At 46.8% G+C, this 20,282-nt stretch overlaps 6 protein-coding genes across 6 annotated transcripts; 3 read left to right on the top strand and 3 right to left on the bottom strand.

Moving 5' to 3' along the window:
- Positions 1-896: 896 nt before the first annotated feature.
- On the top strand, positions 897-2,865 carry N7455_000031 (uncharacterized protein; the record flags this gene model as incomplete). Its single annotated transcript, XM_065603699.1, has 4 exons — positions 897-958; positions 1,017-1,896; positions 1,947-2,434; positions 2,499-2,865. 4 exons carry the CDS (start codon positions 897-899, stop codon positions 2,863-2,865), a joined length of 1,797 nt encoding a protein of 598 aa, XP_065462190.1.
- A 387-nt stretch (positions 2,866-3,252) lies between these two features.
- N7455_000030 (uncharacterized protein) lies at positions 3,253-4,629 on the bottom strand (the record flags this gene model as incomplete). The annotated part of the gene is made up of 1 exon (XM_065603698.1): positions 3,253-4,629. The coding sequence occupies one exon, from the start codon at positions 4,627-4,629 to the stop codon at positions 3,253-3,255; it is 1,377 nt and encodes a 458-aa protein (XP_065462189.1).
- A 1,174-nt stretch (positions 4,630-5,803) lies between these two features.
- On the top strand, positions 5,804-7,581 carry N7455_000029 (MDR family MFS transporter; the record flags this gene model as incomplete). Its single annotated transcript, XM_065603697.1, has 3 exons — positions 5,804-6,060; positions 6,130-6,928; positions 6,970-7,581. The coding sequence occupies 3 exons, from the start codon at positions 5,804-5,806 to the stop codon at positions 7,579-7,581; spliced, it is 1,668 nt and encodes a 555-aa protein (XP_065462188.1).
- A 498-nt stretch (positions 7,582-8,079) lies between these two features.
- N7455_000028 (uncharacterized protein) lies at positions 8,080-9,948 on the bottom strand (the record flags this gene model as incomplete). Its single annotated transcript, XM_040961812.2, has 1 exon — positions 8,080-9,948. The coding sequence occupies one exon, from the start codon at positions 9,946-9,948 to the stop codon at positions 8,080-8,082; it is 1,869 nt and encodes a 622-aa protein (XP_040807765.2).
- Positions 9,949-11,084: 1,136 nt separating this feature from the next.
- On the bottom strand, positions 11,085-15,158 carry N7455_000027 (uncharacterized protein; the record flags this gene model as incomplete). The annotated part of the gene is made up of 5 exons (XM_065603696.1): positions 11,085-11,883; positions 11,947-13,366; positions 13,405-13,574; positions 13,628-14,058; positions 14,112-15,158. 5 exons carry the CDS (start codon positions 15,156-15,158, stop codon positions 11,085-11,087), a joined length of 3,867 nt encoding a protein of 1,288 aa, XP_065462187.1.
- A 2,364-nt stretch (positions 15,159-17,522) lies between these two features.
- Positions 17,523-19,324, top strand: N7455_000026 (uncharacterized protein; the record flags this gene model as incomplete). Its single annotated transcript, XM_040961791.2, has 4 exons — positions 17,523-17,550; positions 17,689-17,860; positions 18,839-18,949; positions 19,036-19,324. The coding sequence occupies 4 exons, from the start codon at positions 17,523-17,525 to the stop codon at positions 19,322-19,324; spliced, it is 600 nt and encodes a 199-aa protein (XP_040807743.2).
- Positions 19,325-20,282: the final 958 nt, after the last annotated feature.

The following is a 20,282-nucleotide window of genomic DNA, read 5'->3' as shown; positions in this document are numbered from 1 at the left end:
AGAAAGAGAAGTGAGAGATGGAAGTGAGAGAAGTGAGAGATGGAAGATGGAGGGTGCACTCCATGCAGTCATTATGTTATTTCTTATATACGGGTTTGGGGATTTGGGGTTTTTAAGGGCTACAGGAATGGGCTGATTCCACTCTCTACAATTAGCATCTATCTGTATACTCTGGGAGAGATCCCGCTCGGCGTTTGGCTACGAGTTCTTGCTTCAGTTGGATGAAGCGCCTGCATAGTCATACGCAACTAGTTAGACTGCAACAGGTTAATTGAACTTTGATTGATTGATTGATTGATTGATTCCGGCAGCATACTAATACCAAGTCAGCCTAGCAAGGGTCTGGACTATTCGAATCCGGAGTCGTTCAAGTGGATATATTTTGATCTTGTGAAGAAATTGAAGAAATTGACTATTAGGGGATTTCAAATCAGCGGCGAGTAATGTTTGCGGTACCTACATGTAGGTACCTATGTACATAGTTAGGTAGTTAGTTAACCTCCAGGGCTTACGTGTTGGGTTAGGTCATCTCCACACCCGCACGGCTTAAAATGACCCCCTCCCGAGCTCACCTTCTGTCTCCAGCCCCGAACAACGGCAAATTTCGAGCTGTAATCCTTTTTGTTTGCCATTGGAGCATAATTGGACCCTAGAAACTCAGAATGTCAGCATGTGAGACAAGAAGGATTGGGCGCAATTCTCATATTCCAGCGGTACGTACGAATTGAGTGGGGATATGTTCGCTTCAGTGTGGGAACTAATGCCAAGAGGCGATTAGTGCATAGAATGCCGCCAGCGGAAAGCAAAGGTTGTGAAAATCAGTTATATATCACACATCAAGGTCAACATTAACATTGCCCTAGTGTTCAAAAACGCGGCCTTCGTGTATACAATGTATGCGAGGCAACAGGAAATGCGCCTATTCTTCCAAGGTTCATCGGACCCCATTGACACGCGAGTAGGTCCTTCTTCCTCTGTCTGTATGAGAAAGTGAAATTGTAGACTGACAGACATAGAAACCTCACCAGGGTTGAAACCCGGCTGCAAATGCTCGAAAGTGCATTAGGAAAGTTGTTTCCAAGCGGAGAGATGGAAGACATCACTCGCTCTATACTTGCAGATGAATCACCCAGAGATGGTCCGACCTCTGTTGATACCGATAAGCGAATATCTCAAGATATCCGCTTTGATCCCAATGCTACGGTCTTGGGCGATGCTTTTGACGCTACCAACCTGATGTCTCAAGGTGGCTCGAGCTTTGCAGCGCTAGGGATAGAATCCCAAGCCCAAGATCCATTTCTTGAATATATTTTCAGCGAATCGAGTCTGACTAATGGGTCGGTGGCGTCTAAAAAGGATGAAAGAGGGTTTATCGACATTTATTTCCTAAGTTACCACACGATTTATCCATATGTGCATGAGACGAGCTTCCGGTCGAATTTCGAAACCCCACCGAGAACCTGTCAATCCTGGCCAATTCTTTCTGATATGGTTTTAGCCTTTGGCTCGTGGCTTTCCTCCGAGAATCATGGCCGCGGCTGGGGAGGATACTACGCAAAGGCACAACATCAGCTTCAACAAATTCCCTTGTCAGACAAAGGGAACATCACCCTGATCCAAGCGTTGCTGCTTTTGAGCGACTTTGCACAAAGGCAGGGAAGCCCCGAGGAAAGCTTGCATTTTGTTGGCACCGCTGTTCGAAAGGCTGTCGCTCTCGAGTTGCACATTGAGTCGTCGAATCCGGAACTTACAGCGCTTGACAAGGAGATCAGACGCCGTGTCTGGTGGGCTACGTACTGTGCGGAGAGTTGCTCCGCTAAAATCTATGGACGGCCGCTCATACTCCCAGAGGATGGATTGATGACAGTCAATCCCATCACAAACACTCATGATCAGGTGCGTTTTCCCAAATTTTTGTAAGAATCGTCCTAATCAGCGCATGCCAGGATCCGACTTCCCTAACATTATCCTTCCCGACACCCACGGACGAACCGACTATATATTCTGGCTTGATAAAGCAGTCAAGCTATCATCGCATGGCAAACAATATAAACCGCCAGCTCCTGTCGAGCTCCAATATCACTCCAGGTCATATTAAGCGGTTCGAGCAAATGATAAACGAATGGCACAGCAATAATCCATCTTTCTGTACAAGGCTAGTCAGGGTTGACTCTGTGAAAGAGTGGGATTTGACAGCTCGGCGTCGCCAATCGCTATGTGACCAAAGTCTACGTCTTCTCATCCATAGACCATTTTTACTTCAATGGCTGAAAACGAAGTCTATGGTTAAGGACAGTGCACTTCCTGCAGAAGAGTACTTCGCGGAGGCACAGTGTCGTGTGAAGGGCGTTACTATTGCGCGCAACACAATCGGACAAATTTCAGAATGGATCATAACAGGACAGACTTCCAGATTACATTTGTCTTTCACACTGTGCGTGTCATTCTCGGATTACTGCTCACTTGCCTACAGAGTACAACTAACCCTTAGGGAACAGATATGCTCTTTTCCATGCTCTCCTAGTCCCAGTCATCCATATCAAAGGGAACCCCTCTTCGCCTGAGTCAATAACATACATCCAAGACATCGAAAGGGCGAAGATAGCTTTGAAACATCTTCAGGTTGAATGGGATGCTCTATCCCAATCCTTTATCACCGTAATAGATCGTCTTTTTGCTGTGGTATCTCAATCTATTAAAAGAGGCAGCTACCAACGACTACCTGGCGAAGATGCAAGCTCTTCCAAACCAGGTGACTTCCAGATACCCGGGAAGAACATTTTCGGAAATGAGGAGTTGGCGGTACTTGAGAATGAAGCTCTCAAGGGGCCATCTGGAGTTGATTTTTCAGAATGGTTAAACTAAGACTGGCAGCTAAAAAAGAATTAAAAAGCGTTGACCTCTCTTCTTTCCATTTCTTCTATTTGCTACTTGCCTAAAAACATTCAAATATGTATCAAGGAGAGGCTGACCGATATTGAACGACATATATAGATAACTGGATTATTCCAACTTGAACCTACTAATGAATTAAATAGGAATCAGAAATGGCAAATGTACAAACAATACGTGGACATTACTTTTGATTACCAAGGTTAGGGAGTGCGAACTCTACAGAACGAATTCCGGCGAGGTGAGCCTGCAACATGGAACTGACCAATAAAGATGTGATGCATTGGGAGAAGGACATCAAAATATCAAGGTCTCATTCGCATCTGGTAGCCCAGTCAAACCCAACAGCGCAAAATACAATCAACGAGACAATGCAACAGCTGTACAGATATATAAAGAATGGTTCTGTTCTAAAATCTGCTGGATGTTTTTCGTGTTCTCTCTGAGCGAGGAAATATACCCAACGCCCATCCGATCACTCTCCTCGCCATCTGTTTGACTCATAACCATCCGCAACAGGGCGGTAAGCTCCGAACTGCTGAAAATACCATCGTTGGTGCCCCTTGAAGGGTCAAGACGGAACTCCCCGGATGTTCCCAGCAAGCGCTCGATGTGAACCAGAAGATGCATGATCACCTGAACGAGAATCTTGATCTTTCGATTCCCATACTGCACGGGAAATCCGCCAAGCTGCAGGCCCGGTACGGATTGGAGTGATGAGATGGACTGGTGCGACATTTCAGATAGAGACTCGTAAACGCGCGAGAAGAGGATGTCATAGATTTGGACAATCTGAATATAGCAGGTAAGGATCACAAGAGCGGCCGGGATATCTGGTTTTAAATGGTCGGAGGGTGGAGGGTTCATTAATTCAGAAGAGCGCATTTGGACAAAGGGCGAAGAGCTGATATGAAGTGGCTGCACGGCGTTGTTCCGATTCGTAGCCACGTGAGAGCAGTATATTCCAACCGCCGATGATAACGCCGTGGTGGTATCTGAGTTTTGTGACTGAAACGTAGACCCCGATTGGTCTGTAGAGGAGGGCTTGAGAGCGATGGTTTGGAGGACATGTACAAAGTCGGAGGTGGTTTGAAGGACCTCTCCAAGAGGGTTCGAATTGGCTTCCTCCTGGTCCTGGTTGGCACACACGATATTGACCAGAGTGACACTCCAAGGTGCAGTCTTTAGACGCTCCAGTTGTTTTCCCATCGACGCAATCAGAACAGACAACCTCTGGGTGGTATCAGCGCTGCTGATTGTCTTGCGTGGCTGCTTGGCAGGATCTGGAGCTCTCAGGGAGTCGGGCTCTAGTCTGTGGCTAGATTCATTCCCGAAATAGTTTCTTTGGGCACTGGATCTATTTCTGGTATCACCATATTCACTCTCTGCTTCGCCTGGGCTGGGGAAATGTATGTCATTCAACGAGGGAACCCCAAAGGGGCTCTGGCCATTCGAGAGCCCAGACCCCATAAAATCATCGCTCACCCCCGATAGGCCCAATAGAATTCCCGTACCAAGGCCAAAAACGCCGAGGCCATTTGCGTCGAAAGCCCCTGGATCCTCTGAAGGGACGTCAGCTCTCCCAGCCCCGGGACGTTTCTCAGTGGCCCCGAACAGATTGAGGGGATTTTGGGCGGCGTCTGTATCAAATAGAAAGTCGTTTTTATCCTCAGCGGTACCGCTTTGACCTCTCAGAGCCTTTTGTGGGCGTCCTTCCCGTCTATTTCCCGTGGTCATCTTCCGCGCAGGCCGTCCAAGAGGCCGCAGATTGCTTGTAACACACGCGGTACCGGCGCGGAGGCACCGCGCACAGTTTTGGCCTGTCTGGTCCTCACGAGGACATCGGAGCTTGTGTTCTCTGTATCTATCTCAGGCGAATCTTTTCGGGGATTGCGCGAGAGTTTCTCGTGACAACATTGACATTGTGCGGGGCGGTTATGGTGACATGGACTTTCAAAGGGGTTATAGAGACAGATGTAGAACCGAAATATCAGCTGCGTTGAATATCTGGTGAGCACCACAATCACTAGCACACGTCAAGCACCCAAATTTTGCCAGTTGGAGCTAGATTGGAGTTGGCAGACCCCAGATCGCATGATGACGCCGGGGGTCAAAAAAGAAGGAAAAAAAAGAGAAAAGAAAAGCAGGGGTCATGATTGGCGCATTTAATCAGGTTGGGCCTGGTACATTTTAATCTCGAAGATCATTTTTCTATTTTCCTCTAGTTTACATGTAGTCATCGGATTAAATTGAACATTTCAGGCCAATTAGACGGAGACTAAGAGACATTGGTGAAAGAATGTAGATTTTCCATGCGACACTCCAGGACTCAGACTTCTAGGTGAACCCTATTAAAATAGCCTAGCATCTAACTTACCCCCTCTAGGTTCATATATATACATGTACTCTTCCATGCCAAAATAGAAAAATGCGTAAAAGCACCGCCAAGGGCCAGTACCAGGACCATGAAAGAAGTTAATGAGTCCCAGGCCAATATCGTCCCCGGTTATTATCTTTGATTTTCGGAACTTTCCGAACCTTACCCTAGATCGGGCATTTATGATGTGAGGAATACATAGTATGATACTGATATATTGATACTCCGAATCGGTAAGATGAGCCATAAAGCTCCGAAAAGGTCGGCCACATGGTCTCTCCTTCGTCCAAGGGGGCTCATTTTCTTCAAATCAAATCGTTCTCTCTTTGTAGTCCAATCTTGTCTACTATTCTGCATATGAAACTTATAAACTGAAATTCATAAAGGTACCGAGATCGGCAGAGGTTCTCGACAAGCAGCCAAATAACGTGGTAACTCGAGCTCTATACAGAGAGACCGGTGAGTACTGATACCTTTTGTCTCCCCTTCTTCTCAGAGATAGAAGTAGCTGTGCTTTTACAACCTCTCTCAGCCATGACAGTGGACACGGAACCCCAACTAGGAGAAGAAAATGGCCCGCGAGGGGAAGACGGCAGTGAGGAAACGATCGCCAAACATTCGCCAATGAGAAGAGGCTTCGGGTTCTGGACTATTATATTTGCACTCTGTGTAACTGGTCTCCTGGGGACACTTGAGAATACGGTGGTTTCGACTTCAATGCCCACAATCGTGGAGGACTTAAACATTAGCGACAACTATATCTGGATCACGAATTCCTTTTTCCTTACCAGGTATCTTTTATCCCCATCGCCGGTCATAGTGACCCGAGTCTGAAGCTGACACTTTTTGGGATTCTCCAGTGCAGCGGTTCAGCCCCTATTTGGCCAGCTAGCGAATGTCTTTGGCCGTCGATGGTTGACGATGTTCATCGTGGCCGTCTTCCCCCTGGGAAGCAGCATCTGTGGTGGCGCAAATAGCGCGAATATGCTCATCATTGGACGCGCCGTTCAAGGAATTGGAAGTGGTGGCATCAACATGATCGTGGATGTCATCGTATCGGATCTCGTTCCATTGCGTGAGCGTGGAAACTTCATTGCCATCGTGCTCACCGTGTACTCTATTGGCAGCTCGATGGGCCCGTTCGTAGGTGGAATCATTGTCCAACGAACCACTTGGAGATGGGTCTTCTATGTTAACCTGCCTGTTGGCAGGTTTTCACTGGTGCTTCTGTTCATGTTTCTACACACCCACTATCAACACGATACCGCCTTGTACCAGAAAATTAAGCGCATCGACTATATCGGCAATATCCTCATCATGGGGGCGACGGCAGCGGTGCTCTGCGCATTGACATACGGGGGCTCACGCTATGCATGGAGCTCGTGGCAGATCATTGTGCCGTTGGTGCTTGGACTTGCAGGGCTAGTTTTGTTTATGGTCTTCGAACAATCCAAGTTCTGTCGCGAGCCCGTGGTGCCACCCCGCCTATTCAAAAATCGAACCTCACTCGTGGTCTTCATCAACACATTCTTGTTCACGGTCCTTCTCTACTGGGTGCTGTTCTTCATTCCGGTTTATTTCCAGGCCATTTTGGGGTCTTCGCCAGCCCGAGCAGGCGTTCAAATGCTTCCTATTACACTCGTTGTGATTCCCGGTGCCGTAATTGCAGTTATAGTCCCCTCAAAGTTATTATCGGAAAGTACAAAGCCCTTCACCTGGCAGGTTTAGTCATCCTCACATTGGACATGGGCCTCTTTGCCCACCTCGACCGCTTCTCCTCCGATGTAGAATGGGTCGTTTTTCAAATCATTGCCGCGCTGGGATCTGGCATGATCCTGAACACCTTGCTCCCTGTCTTCCAGGCTCCACTTGCTGAGTTGGACCAGGCAGAAGCTACGGCAAGCTGGGCATTTATGCGGAGCTTCGGTAATATATGGGGCGTGGCTATTCCCGCTAGCATCTTCAACAATCAGTTTAATAAATATGCCTATCATATTTCAGATGTTAGTGTGCGACAAGTACTCTCCAACGGTCACGCCTACCAGCACGCGTCCAATACGTTCATTGACGGCCTAAGTGACTCGGTAAAGAACGAAGTTATCGGGGTATTTTATGACTCTCTCAAGCTTGTCTGGGAGATATCGATTGCTTTCTGTGGTCTTGCTTGTATATCGGTGTTTCTTGAAAAAGAGGTGCGTTTGCAAAAAGAGCCTGAGACGGATTATGGCATGACGGAAAAGGACAATATCCAGGCAAAGAATGGGGATATTCCCGATGCTGAAAAGGCAGGCTCAGACACATCACACACCTAATGTTAATGGCAGGCTAAGATCGATTTGAAACCTAGCATTGGGACTTTCGCCATAATGCTGAAGCGGCTGAGGTTGTTGAGTGGAGGGGAAGAACAAGAGGTTATACACCTGAGCATGCATCTACAACCAAGCACAGGTACAAACAAAGACAGGGTTAAGCTGAATGTGTCACAACCGACTCAAATCTTCATCCAATATCCGACATGGTGTAAACATAGATGATGGTGGAATAACCACGATATGACGTGGTCTGAAATCGACAAATTTTGGTGCTTTCACATTATGCCCAAGTTAGTATGGCGCTAGTATCGACACTGTAGCGATTGAGGAGTTAGTGAGTCGACGTTTTCTAGCCTGTGAAGAGATTCCTCCTCGACGATGATTGATTTATTTCTTTATTAACTTTATATTTTTCTGCTATGACCACCTGTACATGGACATATAATCAATTCAAATCTACATGTAATGCACATCAAAAACTCCTCTTCCCACAACTCATCACTTTCTTAGTCCAATGACTGCCAAATTACGCGGACTCTTACTGTAGTCAAACACTGGTTGAACCCAGCATTCTTTGACCGAGTCCTGTTCACGAAGGAATTGCCACCGATCGACAACAATGATGGCCTCAACGAGTTGAGCACTGAACCCCATTAAGCTCCACACAACACTCATGTGTTTCCTCGCGTGGAGGTACTGAGTCTCATAGCGGTGAATCTCATCATCGGTGAGAGTAACAATATGCTCCTGGATCTGCGAACCATATATCGGATCTTGACTCATTTTGATCGTCGCAGCACGAATATATGCAGTAAAGGACTTAAAGGCAGCTTTAGGCAATGACCCTATGATAATAGAGTTGGTTCTAGCTTCTGGGGAAGTTCCGCCAGAGAGGACGTCTTCCGGCACAGACGGCTTAGGAAGAATATTTCGATCGACGAGAATACGCTGGAGAAGAGCACGGAAGAAGTGACGGGTAAAGGACTGTTCACTGTCATTGAGGCCCCAGTTGTATGGAGCTTGCACGGCCAGTGCACGAGCTGTGATGTTAAGCTTCACACCGGTCGTTGCCCCGGGGCTTCGGTAATTCTCGTAGTATTTAGACATAGGGAACCCATGTGGATCGTATGATGTTCCGGTCTCTTCAAGCCGAGGGTGGAGGGATTGAAGAATAGGGAGGTCATGTGTAGTTGGACCGAGGCGTTCCGTCAACAGATTGTAGCAACAACCGATCATAGCGACAGCCACAATTGAAGGATTTAGAATCAGTGATCGTAGACCATGGTGAACAAGGTTTCCGCAAGAGTGAAGGGAAACGACCATCAATCGAGCGTCGCTCTCTTCTTTCCCTTTCCCATCAGCAGCTCCAGGGGGGGATGGATGGATGATGTGGTCAATAATGGGCTCTAAGTGGCCATTCTGGATTTCATGCTCAATATAGCTGAGAGTGCCACGGGTGGGTAGCTCTGGCGTGGGTAGCCTTTCTTGTAATGGACTTTTGGTAGGGGATGCAAGTAGCTCGTTAGATTGAAGGCTAATCTCGCCCAGCATCTGGCAAAAAGGAACATCTGAGGCATGCGAGCTCTCTATCACTGGTTGAGGGATACCTGTCGTTGCGGAAACAGTCACTTCCGTAGTTCCGTTGCAGCCATTGGATGAATTTTTGTCCTTGTGGAAATATTGAGCATTCGGGTTCTTTGCCAACTTGGCTCGGATATCCATGCTCTTAGCACCGCTGATGTACTGATGCTTGCGCTCAATTGCAATGATATGCTTGTAGTAAGGCGAGCTAGCCAGTGTGCGTCCAAGATAGTTCTGTCCAGACCCAAAATCCACAATATGAGTGACTGGTTGACCTCGACGCTCATTGACAGTCTCTGATAAAGACGAGACATGTTGAGAAAAGCATTCGACCTCGTGTACCTTTTTTCGGTTCATGTGCATAGCAACTTGCTTTGGTAATTCAATCCTCTCCGAAGACGAGATGCACATTTCTCGTTGGAGTGTCAGTAGGCGGATATTGAAAATGTAGTCCAAGAGGCTCCGGGGAGGGAATGCTCCTCCATTCCAAGTACGGCTGCTGTGATCTACAGAAAGCTCGCCGGCGCCCCGCAAGTGGTCAATGTCCTCTCGTAGGAGTAGGCGGATGATGTCTTGGATATCATGCCGTTCGAAGAAAGATATCCAATCTTCTGGCAAGATTGTTGTATAGAGGTCGGGCTCCCGGGTCAGAAAGTCGACCATATGCACACCACCGCACAAATTCATAAAGAGCACCGAGGTAGTGGAGAAGGAGAGGAGGGCCTCCACGTAGGCATCAGGGTCCTTCCACGCCCCAGAGATGGGTAGGGGGCGATTGAAAGCCATGCAAATAGTGATGGTCAATTGTCTCACCAAAATCTTTATCAGGATTTGACAGAAAATAGACGTGTACGACAATGTATGTAAAATTCACATATGTAAAAATCTCTAACTAAATTTGACAAAATCCGCTGTTTTTCCGATCTATGCGGATATCGATGATTAAGCAATGTAGTACTTTTGTATGGTACCGTTATCATAACGGTCCATTGATTTTCCGGGCTGTATTGACACGGTAATTTCTACCATGCATCATACATAGAGCTCCGCAAAGCCCATAAAGCCCATAGCCCAGCCCAACCCAACCCGCAATGGGCTGGGCTTTGGGCCCTACCTTCGGGCTCACCGGTGGGCTATGGGCCTAAGGAGAACCCCACTGCGGGTTAATGGGCCCCCAAATAAGCCCAAAATAGTACAAATATGCCAAGAATTCAGAAGTTGAACTGCCTTTTCGGGTTTTTTTTTAATTACCCTTCGTTTTACCCCCGTTTATAGGCTTTATTCTAAAGGTAATATTTTATTGATTTAAATGGTTTAGAATGATTACTAGTTATCTCTCTAAATCACGTTTAAAAACGCGATAAAACGCGTTCTTTAGATAATTTATAAATTACAAACGTTTACTTAGAAAGTAGTAGTACTCCTAGTTATCTAGATCCTAAATATATATCAAGCAGTAAAACAACCTTTTTTGTAGTATCTCGACCTCTACTAGTCGGATTATCTTTGAAATTAAAATGTATACTTATATAGCTACTTTTATTATGAACACTAAATTTGAATTTTATATGACTAGTAAAAGGGTCAGAATACAATATTGTATACCGATCACAAGATGCCGGTTGAACCCCTTTTAATGGGCATTAATGGGGGCCTTATGGGCCCCTATTGATGGGCTGTGGGTTGGGTTGGGCTTTGCGGAGCTCTAATCATACATAGTACTCGACAGTTAATCTTATTTCCAATTAGAATCTGTATATATCCAAGTCCAAATTCAGTCAAATGTAATTCTCTCATGTTACCTACAGGATCACCTGACCAATGAACACGTTGTAGCAGACAGTTCACAATTTATTTGAATAACAACGCTGACTATTGAAAGATGCTGGATAACTTCAGCGCTGTTCCAGACCCCCGGAGAGTTAAGGGCAAGTCGTTATTGTAATCGAGGGTACCGATCTTTGTAGTTGCGCCTGAGTGTGAGCAGGGGTATTCTGTTGCCTCTGCTGCATCGAATGAGGGCCTTGTTTTACCTGGGGCTGGTGAGTTGTTGAATCCCCAGCCCTTTGATCATCACCTTGCTTTGAAACTCGTCGAGACAAAACCCGCCGAGTAAAGCGGGTAAGAGCCCAGACGCAAGCTTTGAAGCTTCTGCCAACAGCTTGAAATGTTTTGACAAATGGCCGCAAGAGGAACGCAAAGGTACTGGTGACAGAATTGAAAACGAGAGCAAAGTGGCCGTCGGGAATCAGGCGAAGAATCATAGCCCACGGCATACAGCCCACGGCACAAATGAGACAGACAACCCACAAAACGCCATTGATACGAGTAACGCGAAATGCTTGACCGCCAATGAATATAATCATAATTTGTCCGCCCACAATGACGGCGTTGATACCTAGGAACCAATAGTTTTTGAACATACCCTCGAAGACATTGAACTTATTGTCGAGGCGGCGGCAATTGAATTCATTGAAAATCTGCATCCAAACGAATGTGTTAAAAACAACGGTCGAAAGTTGCTTGGCCCGAAGCTCTAGGTTGTTGCTGTCAAGTTGTGGGCTCAAAATTTGGTCCCCAGCGAAGTATAACATAAAGATTACGGCGAGTTTATAGACTGTTTGCCCGAGGATCATCTTCCACATGTTCATCGTGAAGAGTGGAGCACTTTTCGGCACGGGTTTTCGATCTAGAATTTCAGGTGTGGGGCCGTCGGTGGCTCTAGATGCCATGATTCGTTAGCAGGATAGTAGACATGACATAGTAGAAGGGCCTAATATGTACAAGGCTAGAGCAGCAAAAGTATCCATTATGAGATTGACCCAGAGCAACTGTACGGCATTCAGCACGGGGTTGTTCGAATCGCTATAGATTGACGACACGAATGTCAGAATAACGGCCGTGATGTTAACAGTGATTTGGAACTGAAGAAATTTGGCGACGGCGTCATTGACCGTCCGTCCCCAGGCGATCGCCGTAACAATGGATCGGAAATTATCATCGAGGAGAATGATTGAGCTAGCTTCTTTAGCTACCTCAGTACCGGCAATACCCATAGAAAACCCGACGTCCGCGGTTCGCAATGCAGGCCCGTCATTTGTGCCGTCGCCCGTTACAGCGACTGTTTCGCCAAGATTCTTGAGACGTTCTACCAAGAGACGCTTATCCTCTGGCGAAGAACGGGCTAGGACCTGTAGGCGTGGAATTACCCGATCTAGTTCCTCGACCGATAGATGTCGGAATTGGTGACCTTCCATGACTAGGCCGTCCGTTTTGATACCGCAAGATGACGCAATGGCCACAGCAGTTGCAATGTTGTCACCAGTTACCATTTTCACTTGGACACCCGCAGAATGGCATCTGCGAATCGCTGGAGGAACTTCAGGCCGGAGGGGATCCTGAATACCCACCACCCCAACCCATGTCATGTCTCGGAAGGCATCGTCAAAACCGGCTAAAGATGGATCATCTTCCATCTTCTCCGCCCCTGTGGGAGGCCAGACAGAGTAGTCTTTATATACGAACCCGATGGTTCGAAGGGACGCAGTAGCGAACTTATTGATGATCTGAAAGATTTGATCTCGCTTAGCGTCGGAGAGGGTTCCCGTTTGGAGTCCGTTGCTAGCAGAATCTATTCCTGTAATTTGCGTAGAACACGCATCGATCATCAGCTCAGGGGCCCCCTTCACAAGAAAACGGTACTCTCCTCCAGGAAGCCGGTAAACGAGACCCATTGATTTCCGGGTCGAGTTGAATGGAAAAAGTTGGACAGTAGTAGTCTTCACGGATTCACGCTCTAGTGTAAGGTCCATACCCAAATAGTCATAGGCTAACTGGAGAAGGGCAACTTCAGTCTTGCTTCCGATGAACTGCCCGCCCGCTCCTTCCTCGAAGGCGGTAGAATTGAGGGCAATACTCTTCACTATAAGATCTCGAGCCGGATCTGTAATTTGTTGGAAAACGGACGCGATATTCACCGAGTTAGCCTCATCCTCCGGCATTCGGCTGAAGCTGTGATCGAAACCCCACACACCGGCGACAACCGTCATCTTGTTTTGGGTCAAGGTTCCTGTCTTATCTGAGCATATCACCGTAGCATTTCCCATTGTTTCGCAGGCTCGTAAAACGCGAACCAGATTGTTCTCCTTAACCATGCGAGTCGTGGCAAAAGCCAAAGCGAGTGTCACGGCGAGGGGAAGGCCCTCTATGAGATTTGAAAAGATATGAGAAACAAGGAAAGACCAAATTCCGTGACTAGGTACTTGCCTGGTACTGCGACAACGATAACGGTGACCGCCACGATTAAAATGTCGACAAAATGCTGACCCTTGACAGTTGAGCTCTGATCAGGGTGATTGGGAAGATCGGCAATGAACTGAAACACTAGGACAAGGAAGAGAATGATAGCGGCACTATGGTTCGTTGTGAGTGTCTTCCTTTCATACATAGAAAGTTCAATCCTTACGCTGAACCCAAATATCCGATCCAATTGGCAAGATGGCCGAGTTTAACCTGGAGCGGCGTTGGATCGTTCGGGACTTGTAAAGATAGCATGAGTCGACCGTACGTGGAGAAAGGTCCAACACCAGTCACCAGATAGGTCCCCACGCCTTCCAGTACCTTGCTGCCAGAAACCAAAAATGGGTCAAGCGTTTTATTGGCACGGCCTTCAGTGATGCACCACCATACCCCATGTCCATTCGTCTTCTTTATCTGATCTGATTCGCCGGTGACTGATGATTCGTCGCATTTAACACCATACCCCGAAACCAAGACCCCGTCAGCTGGAATAGAGTCACCAGGCTCAAGGTGTAGCACGTCGCCCACCATAATATCATATATCGATATCATTACCGACTTTCCGGAGCGAATAGCTTTGACATCGCGGTCATTATTCTGATTGGAAATCAGATAACCAACATAATCTAAAGACGAGCCAATTTACTTACTCGTTTATTGAGTTTTGCAAACTGTTTCTCCTTTTGCCAGTCATTAGCAGCTGTGACAACGGTCACAATCAAAATTGCCACGCAAATGGCAACCCCTTCCACCCACTCCACGCCCGTGCCGGCATCTACCGATTCGTAGATCCCTAAAGATAAGGAGATGACGGCGGCGATGGTCAAGAGAATAATGATTTTATCGTTGTATGCGATCCAAAATAGCTTGAAAAACCCAACTGACTTTCGAGCTGGTAATTTGTTCTCAGAAAAAATCCGTATACGGTCCTCGAAACCCGACCGATTGTTGGTTGTTGCAGCCACTCCCCCTGTTGGGTTGCCGTGTAGTTTTGATTCAACGAGACAGGTTGGCTCATCGTACATGTGTGAAATTGCTTGCTGAAGGTCTATGAAACCATCTAATCGACCCTCGTCGACGGATAGACCGGCATCAAGGTCCGTTCGTAGTCCTTTTCTTAACCCTTCCAACCCACCAACGACGAAGAATGCTGCGAGTGACTTCGGATTTTGCAATTTGTTGAGCTGTCCAGGTGAAAAAGCAAAAGGGCACCCGTCAACATGGAACGCATCATCCTGAGAATCCAGCGTCGCCGCTTCTAACAGCGACACGTCATCACAGTAAAATTTGGAAGTCTGAGCTGAATATAAATCCGAAAGAGTCATGGAATGGGCCATTGAACGCTCAGTAGATGCGATCGACTGCGAGCGCGGACGCAGGGCATCGTCATCAATCGATGGCGAAGACCGATGTAAGGCTTGAGGGAACACCGGTAGGAGTGTATCATGCTTTTCGCTCGCATCATCAAGTGTGTGAGATAAAGACGGGACATGGTTTGGATTGATTGGTTCTAGACGTGCCCTTGGCGCTGCAGGTGACAAAGCCGATAAGGACGACCGCTGACAGGGAATCGGTATCAGATCACCTTGTGCTGATGCATTTTCAGGTTCGATGGTTCCTTCATCAAAGGAATCTGTTCCCAAGGAGGATAGATTGGTTGAGGGCTGCTGATACGAATTGTCACGAGAAGAAGCCATAATTGTTTTTTGCAGGACCGTTATTCCTCTAGTAGATTGATCAATGGAGATTATTCACCTCCCATGAGAGGGAGCTGTTTCATGTATCAAGCTATTGTTCGCTTATAATGCTCCTAGTAGGGGGCTGTGCAGTTGTGCCCAGGAAGCCATTCAGGGTTGAGAAGACTTTCGTCCATGGGCTAGCCTTCACAGGCTTGCAGGCCAGCACAAATGCCAAGAAACGTTGGACAGGATATCCAGTATGATCTTCCCGATCCCGGATTTCATGCTCAGGGAGTCCCATATAGCAGCAAAGCTACAATATGGAAGACCACAGATATTTACTACGTGAGCCAAGCGCTAGCAGAACTAAACGACCCCATGCCGAGTTGGCCAAACTTTAATACACAGGCGAGCGTTGATACCGGCACACTGGCGCTCTTGGGACTTGCTGGAAATGTAGCGTTGTTTCCTCTGTAAATCAAACTAAGTCTTCTGATTTGTTCAGTCCGATTGATAAAATCATATTAAAACAGAAAATTGAAAAGGCAGTCAGGAATGTGTTTGTTAGTATTTGCCGCCATGTTTTCAAGTGGCGATAAACCTCGACTGCGCCTCGATCCCCACAAACCTTATAATTCCATGGGCTAAGGGGAGGGCAATTATGTATTTGATGCTTTTATAAGCAATAGGGAGCTAAGCGGACGTGTCAAGTACGTCATGCGTTCTGGGCTTGGGCTCATGTACCACGAGGCACGGGACATACACCCGCTAATGACGCCCAACGCAACTTTAATTACATACAAAGTACTGTTCGACGTTATAAAGTCCACGGCTATGTTCGGCAATCATTTGACCTCTGGTGAATGGTCTGCAGTGGCTTCCGAAATCACTTTGGTCCGTAATGCTCAGGCCATAATTCAAAACTCCCATACATTGATTTAGTGCGGTCGAAAGGAAGGATTTTGTAGTTATCTTTGCTTGCTTTGATAGAATTAGTGCGCCCGTACTTCTGCATCGAGTGTGGGATGCTGCAGAAGTATATTTCTGGAGCATCATCTGTATGGAAATATAATCGTTTGCTATAGATGCAATACGTAGAATGGTGGCCTTTCCATCACCTAGGCATCACGTCGACTTTTGAAATATGAAATATGTATGTTGGAAATGAGTTGCCTTGGTATTAGATATGAGCCTGAAAGCCAGAAATCTTTGTCTTTGTGTGCTCCTGTTGGTTGTATATGGACCCCTGCTTCCTACGTAACAGCTTCACTTTTGTTTTTCTCCTCAACCCTGCCCACGCCTCATAAGATAAACATTCTTGCACTTGACCTGGAAAACCTACGTTATGTACTCCGCCACCCCCGATTCGCCGTGTGACTCGCATACTGCTGCGGCACTACTGTAATTCGGGTAGCAATCTGGATATGTTACATCAAACTTGACAGGATATCATCTTTACATTCTGAGGTATGCTCAAGGTTATCAGCGTTTTCCTCTACGCATATTGATGGTAGATTACTAGTCTCCCAAAGTCATATGACCAATATCTGTACGCTCCCTTTCCGGTTACGTCCCAAGCTTAACAGTCAATTACACTTAAAATAACATCACCGCCAAGCTTAGCTAACTGGTCTGACTTATCAGATAGCCAATAAGGAATTAGTTTCCTAGATTCTCTTTAGCCGTATTTCAGCCACCACAGGACTATCATCACTTTTCTGCGTTATATGTCTACGGCCCGATACCCGGGGAATTTACTTCTATGTTTTCCAGCTCATGTGAGCTCCTTCATAGGGACAATCTCTTACAAGACCTTCCTTCAAATATATCAGGGTATAAATATGAAGGAGGAACGCAATTTTGCATGATTATGGATATAGAGCTCTGTTGTGATCACCTGATGTGATCCCGTTTGTCAGGACTGCTAGCAGATAGCTTCTCTTCCTTTCCCTTCTTGTTTTCCCCGAATCAATCAATCATCTTGATCTCTTATCCATCTCCATTAAGCTCCGTTGGCTTGAAAAGTCCCTGATTTCTCAACCCCAGCCACTAAATGCTCCTCAGGAGAAAGCGGACCATCCATGAATTAAGGGCGATCCCCTGTTGTCTCGTAACATCCAAAGGGGGAATAAACAGCAGGCATATTCACGTCGAGGCACACGTTCCTCCCTAAAGAATGAATTACCCAACTTCATTTCTGTCCACCAGCCGAGCGACTCGCACGATCAAACAGACAAGATTACCGACGGCGAGCTTCCCAGTGATTGCGTCCTCTTCTACATCCCCAGCCGTTCAATCCAATCCGATATCCTTGATTCTTCTATGCTGCCTCGCCCCAACTGCTATTCCTTCGATCTCGAAGCAAACTTTCTAATTGTCAAGATGGTCACAATAATCCACTCTGGCATCGGTCAGTTTATCAATCTAGCACTAACCCGCGTTATTACCCAGATAGATCTTGCAGCCTACGTTCGCCTTTATGGCGGGGCTACAATCAAGGAAGACGGCAGTGGCAAAGAAGGAGATTAAGGCTAAGGACCTCTTCTAGTCCCTCAACACTTTCCCGAAAAGCCTATAGTGACCCTAGAGGTAGGAGTTTTCGAGTCTCACATAAAGCTCCGGCGGGACGTCGAGTGGTGTCTGCACCTAGCCAAAGGCAATGCCAACACAACAGTCACAATCAAGGTCGACAAAAAGTGTCCCCGGCTTATCATTGATTGGTAGGAGCGTATTAATGGAGTAGTTCAAAGCACTCAGCAGATCGAAATCTCAAAGATCGATGGACAAATGGAATTGAATAATGACTCTCTAACCATTCCCTTCAACTCTATTTTCCTACGGCAACCAACTGGAAATGAGACCGACGTTATTCTAGATAGAGAGACTCTTCAGGAACTAGCTAATAGAACATAGCGTTTGCAGGGCTCTAAGATAGGGCTTTTAGATTGTTCTCCAGTAGTTATTCGCTGGATATTATACTTATCAAAAATTACCTCTTTTATTGTTTCACCAACGGTCGTAGAGAAACCGTCACATTGCTGTTTCAAACATCTTCTCTGTTCCAATTACCAACCACGCTAACCATATCTAGCTCAATCGAAACGAACATAACAATCCCAGCTAACATTCAAAGCTAGGTTGAAAATTTCCCTTAGAATCCTCTCACGTAGACGGCTCGTAATGTTGATATCTTCGGGAATTCTTAGAATCTGAGCGGGAAAAACTCAAGAATTATAGTAGACTTATAATCTACTATATAGATTTTGACCATAGCGTGGCGTTTCACTATCTCGCCTTCTTCAGTCTCACTTTTCTCTCATTTTTCTCTCACTTTTCGCTCACTTTTCGCTCACTTATTAACAACTCTTACATTTTGACTTCTCAATTTTTGATAAAGCTTATTTTACTAACTCTCACTTGTTAAGGGTACCTTCTCAGCACCTACTTCAAACGCTTTTAGGGTTCCCAGTTGCAGAAGCCTTTTCCTTTCTGTAGAATAGGAAGCTATAGACGTAGTTACGACGTAGTTGGTACAAATTAAGTAGGCACGATGTTGCGTAGGGGGTATACCGTATTCCCCCTCCCCTAGCGTAGATTTGTATCCACAACATCGAAGGCATAGCGAATAATATTACAAGAACAATCAGTATCGTTGTGAATCCGTCCCCCCCGCCCCTCAATCCACCTTTACCCCCCAGCCCTTGCTTTTGGGTCTTGTTGGCCGTGGTCACTGTGTGCATCGCCGGCGGCGCCGGCTATTTTATACGGAGGTGGCTAGCCTCCAAGGAGAAGGGTTCTAAGGGTATCCCGTAAGTGGTAAACCATGAGTCTCATGGAAGCGATATTGGCGGATCTTTGCCTATGTATGCACACAGGCTAATGTATAGTAAAATAGCCCCCGCAATATTGGTACGGGCGAGCAGCGCGAGGAGACCTGTGGGAATCTCCCCGCAGGGGATAATGTGGAAGGCCGTCTCCTTGTTGTGACCCCGGCGACCCCCACGACCCCCACGACCCCAGCGACCCCCCAAAACCCCCAGACCCCCACCCCGCCCAAGAGGAAGAGGAGGCTGACCTCCTCAAACTTGTCCAGCGCGAGTAACGCGGCACGGAACGGCTTTCACGGGCTGAAAGAGCCCTTCGGAATTAACTCGGCGGCTGGGGTGGCTGGCTTGTCCAGCTGAGGCGATGCCGAGGCGGTGGCGTTCCTCTGTTGTTTTATCCTTTTCTTCTGGCCCTCTTCGGAGGTGACCACGCCTGAATATATCCTGCCATCGGGCATTATCATCTTGGGAATGCATTTTGCTGTTTAATGTAGACCCCTTCGCAGACTTGGATCTTATTGCTTGGCGTTAGCGAAGCAACCCATCCATATAATATGTAATCCCGAAAGGAACTCACCTGGGCAGGTCGCTGGACCTGTGTGATTACATAAGACCATTTTACCGGTGGACTCTGCTAAAAGATAATAGCGACAATTGGAACGTCTGATTGTTGCTGTAGCGGTATATATATTAGGCCTAAGAACGCTTAGGAACCACAATGGACCCCAAAAGTGGATTAAGCTAACGCTCAGCAATGATCGTCTTTTTCTAATACTGTAACGTCCATGATAGTCAAGAACGATAAAAGAGATATTTCCGCTATAGAATCTAAGCACAATCACTAGAAGCAATGTATTGAATGAACCAACTAACGTATTTCACATACGAACCGGCCACACAAACGAACCGGCCACCCCACCCAACCTATTAAATTTAAATGCATTTATCTCAACCAAAACGCTATTAAATTAAATCAACTAACTAACTGGTCTATCTGGACATGTTTCTCTTCTATGCCCTGGCAATCTGCATATTCCACACCCCCGAGGGGGGCGCGTACGTGGCTGAATAGTCAATTCTCCAGGCATGCCGGGGCCGGGGGGAGGTGCTTCAATTGCTTCTTGTTGCCGCATAATTAATGCAGAGGCTTCTTGAACTGAAAGGCCTTCTTCGGCAGGTATATGCCTCCGAGATCTAGTACGCTTTTGCTTCTGCTTCTCGTTGGCGGCGCGTAATTCCTTGATTTCTTGCGCTTGTAGAATATGACTTTGTAGCTGGAGTTGGAAGCCTTTCACAAGCTGGTTTAATGCACGATCTG

Source organism: Penicillium solitum (assembly GCF_028829755.1).
Source record: "Penicillium solitum strain IBT 25940 chromosome Unknown utg000001l_segment0_segment0, whole genome shotgun sequence".
Classification (NCBI taxonomy): Eukaryota; Fungi; Ascomycota; class Eurotiomycetes; order Eurotiales; family Aspergillaceae; genus Penicillium; species Penicillium solitum.
This window is presented reverse-complemented; position numbering and strand designations above follow the sequence as displayed.